At 42.6% G+C, this 15,772-nt stretch overlaps 1 protein-coding gene and 1 non-coding gene across 6 annotated transcripts in view; both read right to left on the bottom strand.

Moving 5' to 3' along the window:
• The window catches only part of SGF29 (SAGA complex associated factor 29), a 30,919-nt gene extending 23,565 nt beyond the window's left edge, over positions 1-7,354 (bottom strand). For 2 of the 5 annotated variants that reach the window (XM_037065350.1, XM_037065351.1), the window contains exon 1: positions 7,155-7,354. In XM_037065350.1, the coding sequence (XP_036921245.1) occupies positions 7,155-7,278 (124 nt within the window). In that variant the 5' untranslated portion in view covers positions 7,279-7,354. The remainder of the gene's footprint in view (positions 1-7,154) is intronic. The other 3 variants (XM_037065352.1, XM_037065354.1, XM_037065353.1) reach the window with 2 other exon arrangements.
• A 1,254-nt stretch (positions 7,355-8,608) lies between these two features.
• On the bottom strand, positions 8,609-8,714 carry LOC119000471 (U6 spliceosomal RNA). The gene has a single exon (XR_005069331.1). It is a non-coding gene; the product is annotated as a U6 spliceosomal RNA (small nuclear RNA).
• Positions 8,715-15,772: the final 7,058 nt, after the last annotated feature.

Below are 15,772 nucleotides of genomic sequence, written 5' to 3'. Positions count from 1 at the left end.
CTACCTTCTTTCACTTTGCATATTTTCAAGGTTCATCCATGTTATGGAATGTATCAGTACTTCATTCCTTTTACAAATGAGTAAAATTCCACTGTATGGATATATGCCACTTTGCTTATCCTTTCATTAGTTTACAGATGTTGGGAACTGCCCTGCCTGGTTTCAGAAGCTGTAATACCCCATGGCTAAGGCTGGGTGAGAGACCTTGGGACCATAAGCCACTGAAGACAGAAAGCTTATCTCCCTGGCAGGGGTGCCGCCTCTGCTCCTTTTACTTCACCCTGCCTGGCTCCTAGAGCATGACTGGTTAGCCGATGACGGGTAAGATTCCTCAAGGGAGGGATGACCTAAGATGGTCATGAGGGGTCCTCAGGGAGGACTTGGGGGGCTACACCAAAAGGGGGTGATGGACCCTCACCCCTTGGCTTTGACATAGCCTGAGCCCTCATTCTGTCTGCAGGAAGTCTCCTAATCTCTTGGCTGCCTTACTTCCCCTGACTTAAGCCTGAAACAGTGAGAGGGTGGTGTGGCCTGTGCTGGAAAGGGTGGGTTCTCTGGGGTGATCAGACCTAGGAAAGAATATGTAAAATCCTGTGAAACCTACTTTGCTAAGAATGCCCTCAATTTTCTGATAAGGGTCCGAGCAGGAAATGAGTTCGTTTCACAGTTTTGTAGCCCTTTAGCTAACAGACCCTGACTGAGAATGAGCCCTGGTAGTTCTTTGTGTGTTATCTATTGTTTGATCCTTACTACCTGACAATGACTGATGAGCTTTATCTGTATTACTGTGCAAACTGAACCCAATAAAAGCCCATTGAGGAAAAGGCTCTTGGTCCTTCTCCTTTAAGAGATCGATCACCTTTCCTCCCCAAGCAGATCATGTCTTGGTAGATTTATTCTCATCCATGGCAGCTGGTGCAGGCCCGGGGCAGGGTGGGGAGGGGCAGGGCCCTTCAGGTGGAGCCCCCCCCCCCCACCAGATGGACATTTGGGCAAAACTACTTTTGTACAAAGCTTTGGAATTCCTTCTCTGCTGCTATCTTTTTTCCGGACACACCTTTGTCATATTGCCCACAAGGCATTAAAACTGACAACAAACAAACAGGAAACTCACCAGTGTCATTTCCTCCTTCTGGGTCACTGGCTCAGCCAGCTCAGTCACTGGCTGTTCTGATTACTCTCCAGTACCTTCAAACAGTGGGGTTTTCACCCAATATCTTGTGCAGTGTTTATACTCAGTATTTGCAGGAAAGCTGGCCTGATACATTACTGGAGCAACCTGGGCATCTTGCCTGGCACCTTTTCTCCATTTGCTAACAGCACTATGATTTCCTTCTGGGGAACTGTCCCTTACCATGGCTCCAAGGAGGGGTATGCTAGTAATTTTGGATTGTATTCTGGACATTGTGAATGATGTAGTTTGGAGTCTGGATTCTGTTATGTTTTTCTTAAGAGTACTATTTTTTTTGAAGCAAGCAAATGCAAGTATTACATTCTCCCTGACCACCAGGACTAGTTCAGGAAGAAATATGTGGCCAAAGTCTGGCCAAAATCAATTTCAGATCTTTTGCTGGAGCTATCTGCAAAGAGACACCCTCTTTCAGTTGCTGGTTAAAAGGTATAAAAGCCTGGAACTGACAGAGACTTTTGCCTGCCTAAGAGAGAAACCAACATGGAGGAATGCAGAGCTGAAAGACAGAAAATACTGATGACATAGTTTAGTCTTCTGGAGATAGCCATGTCTGAAGCTGATATACCCAGGACTCTTCAGTTAGAGTCAATAAATACTCTTTTCACTTAGGCTGGTATTTGGGTTAGCTTTTTCCTACCTGCAACTGAGAAGTTTGACTACTAAGAGGTACAAAGGTTGCAGTATGAGAGCATATATCAATTGCTAAACACCCTGCTGAAAACATCACCCTGGTCCCTATTAGCAGCCTAGGTCTCATACAAATCCAAACATCCTATACTTAATAGTCTAAAATTAATTCCAAGGTCTTAAGACAACACGAGCTTTGTTCTGAATCAAGGGGTAGCAAGGCATCTAAAACCCTACACTCAGATCCCATACCATCAATCCAGCCACCATCAATAAGCATCTACATTCATCACTTGGGTTTTTAAAAAGTAAAGGAGAAAACGACACTCGTTTCCCCTAGTACCTACCATGCTTCTTACTGGAGCTTACACAGGTGATTCACATTTAAACCTTAGAGCAATTCTGCCCTGGCCAGGTAGCTCAGTCAGTTAGAGTGTAGTCCCAATACGCCAAGGTTGCAGGTTTGACCCCAAGTCAGGGCATACATTAAGACTCAACCAATGAATGAATGAAAGAATGAAACAAATCAATGTCTCTCTCTCTCTCTCAAAGAAATAAGTAAGTAATTAAAAACATTATAGCAATTCCATACACACATCCTTTTTGTATCTGGGAAAACTGAAGTTCAGATAGGTTAAGTGATACTAGGTAACTCATGAAATATTGGTATTTAAGCTGGGATTCCGCAACTGGAAACTCTAAAATCTATGCTCTTCCTTTCAATTTCCAGTTTGTTTGTTTTAAAGATTTTATTTATTTATTTTAGAAAGAGGGGAAGGGAGGGAGAAAGAGAGGGAGAGAGACATTAATGTGTGGTTCTTCTCATGCTCTGACAGGGCCCACAACCCAGGCACGTGCCCTGACCAGGAGTGGAACTGGCCACCCTTTGGTTTGCAGGCTGGTGCTCAATCCACTGAGTCACACCATCCAGGGCCAATTCCAAGTTTTGTCACAACTTCATATACTCAATAGCAAAAGAGACCGAGGATATAGTCAGCAAATAGAAGCATTTGTCTACAATAAACTGTCAATTATCTATTAGGTTATTAGATTACACTGATGGTAATTTATTGTGGTACCTAAAAAAAGAGGTAGAAAAATAAAAGCAATAATGACAGCTATTTCTTACTAAGTATCTACCATATGCTAAGCACTTTTATGTGTATTATCCTATGTAACCCTCCTAACAATCCTGCAAAGTACATACTATACATTTAGTACTATGGAAGCTTGGATCTTGGAGAAATGAATGGCTTTATCAAGGTAATGCAAGTAATAAGTGGCAGAAGCGGGATTCAAATCCAGAGTTGTCTGACTGTACAGCCAAAGTCTCGAGGACTCAAACTGCCCTTATCATCAACACCCAGCTCTGGCTTATGCTCACCATACTACCTTCTACTCCATGGATATAGTAGATACAAATTCTGACTGACATAAAACATTTTTTCCCATGCAGATGATTCATCAAAAATCTAAATGAGATTCTCTTTTCAAACCTTTGTAAGAATCTTTGTATACAAATTTGGAAATCAGAAAAAAAAAAACCCCCAAAAAACAAGGCCTGTGACTATCACATGTCTCAGCTGCCAGCTCCAGAAAGTTAGTCACTAAAAAACCTATGGACTGACAGTGGCTTGAGCATGGGCCTGTGAATAAATGAATTGCTGGTTTGATTCCCAGTCAGGGCACATGCCTGGGTTGCAGGCTAGGTCCTCAGCAGGAAGCATATGAGAGGCAACCACACACTGATGTTTCTCTTCCTCTCTTTCCCCTTCTCTTCCTCTCTCTAAAAATAACTAAATAAAATCTTAAAAACAAAACAAAACAAAACAAAACCTATGGACTGAGCCCTGGCTAAGTGGCTGGCTCAGTGGATTGAGCGCCGGCCTTTGAACCAAGGGTCACTGGTTTGATTACTGGTCAGCGTATGTGCCTGGGCTGAAGGCTAGGTCCCCAGTGGGGTGTGCAAATGCAACCACACATTGATGCTTCTCTTCCCTCCCTTTTTCCTTACCTTCCCCTCTCTCAAAAAACAAATAAGCAAAATCTTAAAAACAAACAAACAAACAACTAATGCCTGAAGTGCCCTTTAATCCTTCCTCTTCCTCCCCTCTGGATTTTGCAAATTTACTCATCTTTTAGGGCCCAAATCAAATGGCAGCAATGTTAACGCTTTACAGCAGTATTTGCCAACTTTTTCATACCATGACACACAGAGAACATGACAACATTTGTATGGTACACTGGAGTAAAGAACAAAGATGCTTACGGCCACCCAGGCTACTCTCATCTGCCCCAATGCCAAGGGAAATCAAAACTTCCAAAGCAGCCCTGGCTCATGTAGCTCAGCAGACTGAGCTCCAGCCTGTGAACCAAAAAGTCACTGGTTCGATTCCCAGTCAGGGAATATCCCTGGGTTGCAGGCCAGATCCCAAGTTAGGGGCACGCATGAGGCAACTGATGTATCTCTCACACATCTGATGTTTCTCCCCGTGTCTTTCTCTCTCCCTTCCTCTCTCTCTAAAAATAAATAAAATATTTCAAACAAATTTCCAAAGCACCATACACAAACTTTCATTCTTGCACTTGTCACATATATACTGAAAAAGACTGTTTCACTTGCTTGTCTCTTCTGCCAGACTCTGAGCTCTCAGCAGAGTGGGATGCAGTTTTACTTATCTTCTATTTCCAGCAACTAGCACAGGACCTGTCACCTACTAAGTCCTCAAAACAGAGTGCTGAACTGAATCCTGCAAACCTCCTGAAATAGTCTTTCAAATTATAAACACAGCAACAATTCTGTAGCTGGGGTATTCAATATCTTCTTCCTAAATCCAGAAAAAAAATTAGCTGTTACCAACATATTCTAAGAAGGATTATCTACTTCCACCTCTAGAAAAGAGGTACTGCCCCTTTATAAATTCACTCATTTAAAGGTATTTATCAAGTACCTACTTAATGGAAGGTATGTGGGATAACAGTGAGAGAGACAGTCTCCGCCTTGCTTTTAGGAAACTAGAAAGATACATAGACATTAAGCAGTTCCATACTTATCTGTAGGTGAAATAAACACTCTAAAAGGGACAAACAGAACAGAATACCGATAAATAAATAAAACTCGATAATGACAGAGTGTCAAAGAACTGAAAACACAAATTCTCAGGCAAAAAAGACTAACAAAGTGCCAAAGAGAATATCTACAATTAAACACCCAGTAGTGAAACTTCAAAGCTTTAGGGACAAATATGTGCTAACAGATTAATGGCGGATGAGGAGAGAGGAGAAGCAAAAGACACTAAGGATAACTCTAGGTGTCTGGCCTGAGAAACAGGAAGAGAGAAGACTGGGTAAGGTGAAGGGTAAAACTCAATATGTCAAGTCATTTAAGAGATGCACTGGACTTCTGGACAAGACGGAGGCGTAGATGGAAACACTGTGCCTCCTCGCACAACCAAGTTTAAAGACAAGAAAGTTGAGTAACAAAAACGCAACCAAAATACAGAAAATTGAACTGTATGAAAGTTCGACAACAGTGAACCATTCATCCAGACCACGTCACAAACCAGCGACTGGGTTACCCCGCCCTGGTGAACATCTAAGGCTACACCCCTCATACGCAACAGGAGTGAACAGACCAAAACATGGCTCAAGAACAGCTCAAAGCCCTAGAGCCAATACTTCTAATCGACAAAGAGATAGCCAACCTATCAGATGCACAGTTCAAAACACTGCTACTCAGAATGCTCACAGAACTGGTTGATTTTAGTCACAAATTAGAGGAACAAATGAAAGCTAAACTAAGTGAAATGAAAGAAAATGCACAGGGAACCTATAGTGATGGGGAGAAAACTGGGACTCAAATCAACAGTGTGGACCAGAAGAAAAAAACAACCAAACAGAAAAGAATGAAGAAACAAGAATTCAAAAAAAAATGAGGAGAGGCTTAGGAACCTCCAGTACATCTTTAAACGTTCCAACATCTAAATTATAGGGGCACCAGAAGGGGAAGAGGAAGAGCAACAAGTGGAAAACTTATTTGAACAAATAAAGGAGGCAAAGGAAATAGATTTTTCACTGTTCTTTTTTAGAAAGAACAGTGAACCAACAGCAAACTCACAGTTATTAACAACCACACCTAAAACAAAAGCAATCTAAGAGGATAGCTAGATCAGGAGCGAAACCATAGAAATGGAGATCACATGGAGGGTTAGCAACAGGGGAGTGGGAGGAGGAGATGGGGGGAGAAGGTACACAGAGTAAGTAGCATAGAGGGTACGCAGAAAATAGACAGGGGGCAGGGCAAGAATAGTATGGGAAATATAGAATCTAAAGAACTTGTGAGACATGGACATAAATCAAAGGGGGGAATGGTGGGGGAGGGGTGTGGAGGGGAATGAAGGGGGAAATGGGACAACTGTAATGGCATAATCAATAAAATATACTTAAAAAAATTAAAATTAAAAAAAAAAAGAGATGCACTGTGAGAGCTGGACATACAATAATAAAAACCTGGAGTTCAAGAAAGAGCACTAGGTTTGAAAATGGTAACTTGAGAGTTGTCACAACAGATGGTATTTATATTTAAAACCTTGAAATAGATAACTCCTGGGAAGTGAAGGCAGGGAAGAGATTAGTATGAGGCCTTGGGCTAATACATCCATTAAAGGAAGAGGGGCAAGAACCTGCAGAGGAGATGCCAGAGAGAGCTGAGGCTAAGGGCGAGAATGTTCTCCACCGCAAATGAACAAGTGTTTCAAGAAGGAGCAGTGATCAGCTGCATCGAACAGTGAATTTGGGGACCTGGAGTTCACTGGTTGCTCTGATAAAGACCTATTTCAGTGAAGTGGTGTGGGCCAAGGCTTGACTGGACTGCGACAGAGACTTTTTGGAGAAAAGGTACTGATGAGTAGGCTGAAGCTTTGGCTGCAAATGGGGGCAGAGTTGAGAAAAGGTAATTGGAGGTATCCATGAGGGAGAATGAGGTTGTTTTGTTAAGAGGGGCACATCTTGAGAATATAATAAAAGCTGTCACAGTTCAGAGCCCATCCTCAGCCCTTATCTTCTCGCACCTGGGCTGAACACCCCACCTTCGCCGCCCTCCACAGTAACCTCCGAGGGCGGCTGCTTCCCAAGCTTGCGAAACCTGCCGGCGCACGCGTAGACCCTAACGGCTCGCGCTGGCCCTCCTTCCCCGAGCCCCGCCTCTCCACAGGGAGACGGGCGCGCGCGCACAGTCTTTTAGAGAGATGGAGGAGTGGGGACGCAGTGGGAGGACCCTAGCCCTCCGCTCTCGGCATTCCCCCAGGGTTTCACAAAATGACCCATCCCCACCTACCAATCCCCAGGCTGGACAAGCTCGTTGCGCTGGAAACTGCCACAGCGGGCGTCAGCTCGCCCCTCGAACGCTTTTCAAAGCCTGTGGATAACAACGCGCTTGCTTTCGAAGATTCGCGGCACATGGAGGACCGCGCTTTTTCCCATTTACAAGATGAGTCGCAGCGCGGACTCGGCTCGCAACTGGGGGCCCCCTGTACACATGCGCCGTTCATCCAACGTAACGTGCCGCGCTGCCCCTTGGGAAATGTAGTTTTTGCTTTACACACTTTCCAACTTGAAAGTTGAACCTTATTTTAACAAACCGGGGTCCTTGTAGATTTTCAGTGTTTTTTTCTTACTCCTCAAAGCTTCTGTAAGGGAATAATTGTTCTTTGTTGTTAATTTTTTGGGGTAACACTGGTTAAAAAGAATACTTTTTTAAAACTAAAAAACAAGAATATTGATTGAGGGGGAGCAATGGGTGTATGAGAACTCCGTTTTCTGCTTCAACTTTGCTGCGAACCTAAAACTGCTTTAGAAAGAAGTCCATTTATTAAAATTTTGAAATAAGTAAAAAAACAAACAAGCAAATCTGTAGACTCAGAAATCGTGCTTTTAGCGAAACTCCGCAGGAACATATTAAGGATATGTGCAAACATTTAACTGTAACTGTTTGTGTGATAGTATCTTATAGTTTCTTACATAACCCCTACCAAAATTATGATTATATGTTTATCGGTTTGGTTATTTGATACACTAGCCAACTCAGTAATGTTAGGTACTGAGTCTGTTTGTTCACCTGTTTTGTTCACCTGTGCATTCCTAGCACCTGGTATAGTGTCTGGCACATAATATCCCCGCAATGTTTTTGTATTTATTAGAAGAATCTGAGACTTCAACACACACTGTTTCAGCCCAAAACTTCACATATCATTTTCATCCATCAAACTTTCTTTTCCTTCTGTGGTGTCTATCTCAATGAATGGGGTGATCATTTACTCAGCTTCAGCTCTATATTCTGCATTTTATGAGACTTATGCTACCAGGAATTTCACAAAGTTTGCATTTGTAAAGGCCTCAGGAGCTGTTTCTCCTCAGTGTCAAATATGGACCTTAGCTGCTCCACAGGAGATATTTGTGACTCAAAATAATTTGTTTGAATCTTTCTGTAATTTCTGTTGTTTCTACAATAAAACTATATCATTTGATTAATATTTTATCTATCTATCTATCTATTTATTTCATTGTTGTTCTATTACAGTTGCCCCAATTTTCCCTGGTTGCTCTGCCCTGCCTTGCCCACCCCTTCCACCCCCGCTCCCACAGTTAATCCCCACCCTTTTGTCCACGTCCATGGGGCATGTATACTTATTCTTTAACTAGGCTCTCCCCCTTCTCTCCTGACTTACTTCCTTCTCCATCTCCTGTGGTCCCTGTCAGTCTGTTCCTTGTTTCCACGCCTCTGGTTCTATTAAAAATATGGAAGCTCCATGAATTTGCATGTCATCCTTTTGCAGGGGACATGCTACTCTTCTCTGTATCATTCCAACTTTAGTATGTGTGTTGCTAAAGTGAGCACTACTTGATTAGTTTTTAAAAAGTGTTTCAGAGTATTGTCTGTATGTAAGGGATAGCTCTGTCTTCACCTTCACATCCAAATTCCTCAAAAAGAATTGTGGGTCCTAACTTTCCATTTTCTCACCTCCCACTCGGCAACAATGGCCCAATCCGGTACCTGGGAGTTAATCCTTGAAAACACCCTTTCCCTCTCCTTATATACTCAATTCATCACTAAGTGTTTGCAACATAAAAATGAGAACAGCTTGAGTTTGTTGGGCACTTACTGTGCACATATCAGGCACTGCTGAAATGCATTACATGTATTCATTTGTGTACCATAGCAGATCCACTTTTCATCTCTACTACATCCACCCTAGGACAAGGCTCCTTCACTCTTGGCAGAAGTGCAGAATCTTTTTATTTTTTAAAATCCTGGATGTAGAGGTTGAATTACCCATTTTTAGAGATCTTCACCTGAGGATATTTATTTGAGAGAAAGAGACAGAGAGAGATCAATTGGTTGCCTCCCATTATGCTCACGGACCGGGTATCAAACCCACAGCCTAGGTCCTAGGTATGTGCTCTGACCAGGTAGGGAATCAAACCTGCAACATTTTGGTGTTAGGGACCATGCTCCAACCAACTGAGCCACCTGGCCAAGGGTCATTTCTCACTTTATGGCACACTATCATCATTGGGTTTTACAATGGCTTCTCTCTTGATTTATATGTTTATGGTCTTTTATCTCTTTTTTTTCTACTCCTCTTAGCTTCCCCAGTGGTATGTGGGAGTGTCTTTGGAAAACATGTGTGTTGTTTAGTGTGCATGTGTTTTTTATGTACCTAAGTGATATTGTGCTATGAACCTCACTCTGTTTCTTACTCTTTCCACCCAGCACCATGGTTTTAAAACCTGTCCTTGTTGCTGTGTGTATACTTAGTCTGTGACTTGGGGCAACTGTGCAATATTTCATAACATTTTAGTTATTCAGACCCGTGATGATGGACTTGTGACAATGAACACCCTATGCATGCTCCCTTGCGGCCTGTGTGGAGATTTTTCCGGGATATATTGCAATACACCCACTAAAAGGACTGAATAATAGCCTATTAAATTGTCTCCCCTCATCCATTCTGCCTAGGGAAATCTTAAAATGCAAGTGTCTCCGTGTCTTCGTGCCCCAAAGCCCCCTCTTGCAATCCATTTCCCCTTCCCAGTCTTCTTCAGGTCTCTCCTACCCGCCACGTCCCTCCTCTCCTACATCACCTCTGCAAAGGCAGCCTGGAGCACATTTCCCTGCACTTTCCCTCCGTATCTCCTTCTCATCTTCAGGTCCCCCTGCCTGGGCCAAATCCCTCTGTTATAATGTTTCAAAGCAAGTGTAGATTTCCTGCAATTGTGACAATTTTACATTTATGACATAATCTGATTTATGTCTGTCCTGACTCTCATGTATTATATTATAAACTCTATGAAGTATCTTCAGTGCTTCAGTATCTTTTAGTACTTTTGTACCTTTGGTACCTAGCCTAGTGCCTGGCAGAAAATCTAAATATTTGTTACATGAAAGAGTAAATGAAGATGTAATCTTTGCCCAGGGAGGGCTACTGAGGGGAGAGCATCTCAGTAGAGTGACTGCTATAGAATTTGGTCCACTGCTCTGCAGAACCAGAAATCCCACTTTGTCAGCAACATTTCAGGATGGATGACTCCTGATGCAGCTCACCAGAAACTGAGGTATAAACCAGGAGCCTGTTGAGTCATAGTGGAAGAGTTAGAACTATAGCACTGACCAGAACTTCCTTGGTCTGGGCAGCACAGTCCTTTCCTGAGAGAAAGCCAAAGCATGGCAAAGAAACCTGGGACTTCCTGGCCTATTAAGTCTCATTGCCTCAGACCATCACACTTGGAATGCTTTTCTGAAGAGCCTTGAAAAGTCACAGGGATCTCCACCGAAGTTTTTTGAGACTATGAGGCGGAGGTTACATAACTTCCTAACAATCCCTTTACAAATCCTTCCCTTCACAGAATTCGCTGCTGAGGGCAGTGCTCACATCACTGCCTCCTCTTTACCTTCTCTCCCTTCAGAATTGGCTATTCGCATAGTGGCTTCAGGCACCATCTACATAAAGCCAGCTACACTTCTCTCAGTGTATTCCTGTTCATGCCCACCCATCATCCACTTGAGGAAAACAAAGAAGTCTCTCTTTTAGCATCTGACCTCCCATGGAATGCAGGTGGGGAAAATTGTAACTATTTACATTTGATGGTATTGTCCCTAACACATACAACAGAAGCCATATCAGAATGTGGCATAGTATGCATGAAACCCAGTGGAGGAAAGGGATGAAATAAAGTAACTCTTAAAATTGCAGCTTCCAGCGAAGATAGGGGCATTGGTGGACATACTTTACTTCCCCGCACAACCAAAAGAAGGATAACAACCAATTTAGAAGCAAAAAAAAACAACCAAAACTGCCAAAAAATCAAACTGTATGGAAGTCTGATAACCAAGGAGTTAAAGAAACATTCATCCAGATTGTACAAGGGGCAGAGATGGGAACCTGGAGACGCTGAAGATGCGCAACAAGGTAGTGGCTGGCACACTGGGATATCCCACATTTGTGTATCAATAAACTGGAAGAAACAACTGGGGAGCAAAACAGACCACGTAACCCAGGGCTCCAGGGCGGGAAACTAAAGCCTCAAAACCTCTGGCTGTAAAAACCTCAGGGGTTGCAGTGGTGGGAGAAACTCCCAATCACAGGAGAGTCTATTGGAAGGGCCTATAGTATCCTAGAATGTACACAAAGCCACCCATTCAGGAATCAGCACCTGAAAGTGCACAATCTGCTTGTGGGAAGCAAGGGAAGGGATTGAAAATGGGGCAAGAGCCAAACAAGCGGCATCGTTCCCTCTCTGACTCCTCCCCCGTATATAGCTCCACAACACAGTGAAGTGGGTTGCTCACCCTGGTGAATACCTAAGGCTCTGCCCCTGACAATGTAACACGTGCACTAAGACAAAGAAATATGGTCATAATGAAAGGACAGATCAAAACTCCAGAAAAAACTAAGAGACTAGGAAATAGCCAACCTATCAGATGCAGAGTTCAAAACACTAGTTATCAGGATGCTCATGGAAATGACTGAGTACAAAATAAAGGAAGAAGTGAAGGCTACCCAAAATGAAATAAAACAAAACATACAGGAAATGAACAGTGAAGGGAAGGAAATTGGGACTCAAATCAATGATTTGGAACAAAAAGAAGAAGTAAACATTCAACCAGAATAGAATGAAGAAACAAGAATTAAAAAAATGAGGAGAGTCTTAGGAACCTCTGGGGCAGCTTTAAACGTTCCAATATCTGAATCATAGGGGTATGAGAAGAGGAAGAGCAAGAAATTGAAAACTTATTTGAAAAAATAATGAAACAAGACTTCCCCAATTTTGTGAAGGAACTAGACATGCAAGTCCAGGAAGCTCAGAGAGTCCCAAAGAAGTTGAGTTCAAGGAGAAACACACCAAGATGCATCACAATTAAATGACCCAAGATTAAAGATAAGGAGAGAATCTTAAAAGCAGCAAGAGAAAAGGAGACAGTTACCTACAAAGGAGTTCCCATCAGTCTGTCAGCTGATTTCTCAAAAGTGACCTTGCAGGCAAGAAGGGGCTGGAAAGAAGTATTCCAAGTCATGAAAGGCAATGACCTGCATCCAAGATTACTCTATCCAGCAAAGCTATCATTTAGAATAGAAGGGCAGAAAAACTGCTTCCCAGACAAGGTAAAGTTAAAGGAGTTCATCACTGCCAATCCATTATTACATGAAATGTTAAAAGGACTTATCTAAGAAAAAGAAGACCAAAACTATGAACAGTAAAATAGCAACAAACTCACAACTATCAAGAACTGAACCTAAAAATCAACTAAGCAAACAACTAGAACAGGAACAGAATCACAGAAATGGAGATCACATGGAGGGTTATTGGTGGGGAAGTGGAGGGGGGACAATAAGGGAAAGGGTACAGGGAATAGGAAGCATACTTAGTAGGCACAAAATGAACAGGTGGAGGTTAAGAATAGTATATAGGAGCCCTGGCTGGGGTAGTTTGGTAAATTAAGCGTGGGGTGTGAAGCAAAGGGTCACCAGTTTGATTCCCAGTCAGGGCACATGCCTGGGTTGCCGGCCAGGTCCCCAGTGGGGGGCCAACTGAGAGGCAACCACGCATTGATATTTTTCTCTCTCTCTTTCTCCCTCCCTTTCCATCTATAAAAATAAATAAATAAAATCTTAATAAAAAAGAGTAGTCTAGGAAATGGAGAAGCCAAGGAACTTATATATGTATGACTCATGGACATGAACTAAGGCAGGGGTGGTGTTGGAGGGGGGAATGCAGGGTGGAGGGGGATAAAGGAGAGAAAAAATGGGACAATTGTAATAGCATAATCAATAAAATATACTTAAAAATTGCCTTTTACGCCTACTTCTAAAATAGATATACATTGTGAAAAAGTCAAACATTGCAGAGATCTAACATCTGTAATGGAGAAAGTAAAAGTTTTTTACAACCATAGTCTAGGAGATAACCAGAATTCTCCACAGATGTTTAGTGAGAGTTTTGGTACACATCCCATTGCCCTCCCCTCACAGCTGTGCCCCACTCTCCCACCACCCACTCAACCTGCAAGGAGCTAGTCATCCCTGGCAAAAGATTATTTGAGTGGATTTTCCTCTGTAAGGATGGAGTAATTTTCAGATTGAATAAGCTATGAAGAAACACTGGAAGATCACCCTGACAGATCCCAACAATGCTCTTGACATTCCTCAGGATGCCACCTTTGAAGACCAGTCCTCCATAAGGGCTCCAGGAGCCTATCGTCATCCTGGTGTGGTGTACTGAAAATCCACTGGGGCATAGGAAACCCGGATTGGCATTTATACAGTCAAACATTATCCAGGAAACCTTCATCAAAATTAGTGATGCAAAGGCCCTGGCTGGGTCGCTCAGTTCGTTAGAGCATCATCCTGATACTCCAAGGTTGTGGGTTTGATTTCCAGTCAAGAATCAAACAATGAATGCGTAAATAAGTGGAACAACAAATCGACGTTTCTTTCTCTCTCTCTTCCCCCTTCTTCTCTCTCTAAAATCAATAAATTAAACAATTAGTGAGCAAAATGTGAAGGGATGAAGCAAAAGAAAGAGAAAGAAAGAAAGAAAGAAAGAAAGGGAGGAAGGAAGGAAGGAAGGAAGGAAGGAAGGAAGGAAGGAAGGAAGGAAGAAGACCTCATAGACACAGATATCAGTAGGGTGATTACCAGAGGGAAAGGGGGTGGGGGGAGATAGAAGAGGGTAAAGGGGGGATAAATGGTGACAGAAGGAGATTAGACTTGGGGTGGTGGCCACACAATACAATATACAGGTGATGTACTATAGAATTGTATGCCCAAAACATTATAATTTTGTCAACCAATGTCGAGGCAGGGTAGTAAGAAGCTAGAGAATTTTCATGACAAGTGGAATATGGAAAACAAACAAAATAATCAAACAAGGCCAAACAATGTGAACAATTCACATCCAGCTAATGAATCAAAAGGTTTTATCTCCCCTAAGCAAGGACACTAGGAGAGAATGATTTACAAATTCCAGACTGTCCTGGGGTGGACTGTCCTCTGTCTGGTCCCTCTATGAGAACATTCCTTAAAAATAAAACTAATCAGAAAATAACCCTGGCCCTTCAAATACCCACATTTTGATTAAGCAACATAGTAAAGGACACATCTGGAAGCTAATGAGTGTTCTGTTAAGACCCTTCCCTGAGACCTTCCCTGGGATTCCTGGTGGCCAGAGAAAGATAAAAAACTTCAAGACACAGGACTCACAGTGCTCTTTCTAGAGCACACCCACACCTTGTATCTCTGCTATTTCCCCCCCTAACTCTAAAGGTCCCCATGAGACTTACAACCAAGGGACCAGAAGGTGGCAGAAGCTCGTTTCTGGCTAACCTCTGAACCTGTCTCCAAGGCTCCCCCTTTTCTCTGACTTTCCAGTGAGCTAAAAGCAGCCCCATCTAGGCTCTCTCCTGTTACTTCTTCTACCTTAAGCACTTCCTGAATTTCACTGTCCACAGCTTTAATAAATGTATTCCCAAAATCACCTAGTCTAATGTGAAATTCTTCCTACATGAAGTTAAGAACCAGCAAACTACTGGCTGGCCCAGGGCTGACCCACTCCAGGGCCAGACCCCATCTGGTAATAATGTCACCCCAATAAACTCAATGAAAAAATTAGTGAGATGTTGTCCACCGATTTTTTAAAACGTTTTTTTAAAGATTTTATTTATTTATCTTTAGAGAGGAAGGGAAGGAGAGAAGGAGAAAAACATCAATGTATGGTTGCCTCTCACGAGTTCCCTGCTGGGAACTGGCCCGCAACCCAGGCATGTGCCCTGACTGGGAATCGAACCGCCAACTCTTTGGTATGCAGGCCAGTGCTCAATGCACTGAGCCACAGCAGCCAGGGTATCCTTCAACTCTTTTGGTTAACTACATGCACTATGCTTTCCCCAACTTTGGCCTTCCTGGAACACTGTTCTGTGACTTTCTGGTCTACCTGACTTCTGCTCATCCTTCTCAGGTCAGCTCACACATGACCTTCTCCAGAAATTACTCACAACCCTGTATTAGGTGCACTTTGAAGCTTGAACATGTACTATCACTCACTAACCTGTCAATGAGCCCTTGAGTACATGTACCATGTTCTGCTTACTTTTATATCCCAGCGCCAAGCAAGTGTCTGCCTTATGGTTAGTGCCCTAAACATTTGTAGAGTGGAAAATGTTAGCCTCTGTGGTTCTTATTTCCTGGTCTGTTAAATGGGAGTGGGTTTTCTGATCTCTAGGGAGACTTCTAGTAATAAAATTTAGTATTCCAGATTCTTCTACTATTGTTTTATCTGCCCATCTATCTTCTTTAGTGAACAAGAGAAATATGTGACTTTTATATTATGCTGAAAACAATGTGTTGTTCACAATCTATACTAGTTCAATAATTTTAATGCAAAAATTAAGATTATAGT

Source organism: Sturnira hondurensis, unplaced genomic scaffold (genome assembly GCF_014824575.4).
Source record: "Sturnira hondurensis isolate 20B ecotype Veracruz unplaced genomic scaffold, ASM1482457v3 Scaffold0015739, whole genome shotgun sequence".
In the NCBI taxonomy this organism is placed as follows: Eukaryota; Metazoa; Chordata; class Mammalia; order Chiroptera; family Phyllostomidae; genus Sturnira; species Sturnira hondurensis.
The sequence above is the reverse complement of the archived record's forward strand: the minus strand, read 5'-3'. Positions and strand labels throughout refer to the sequence as shown.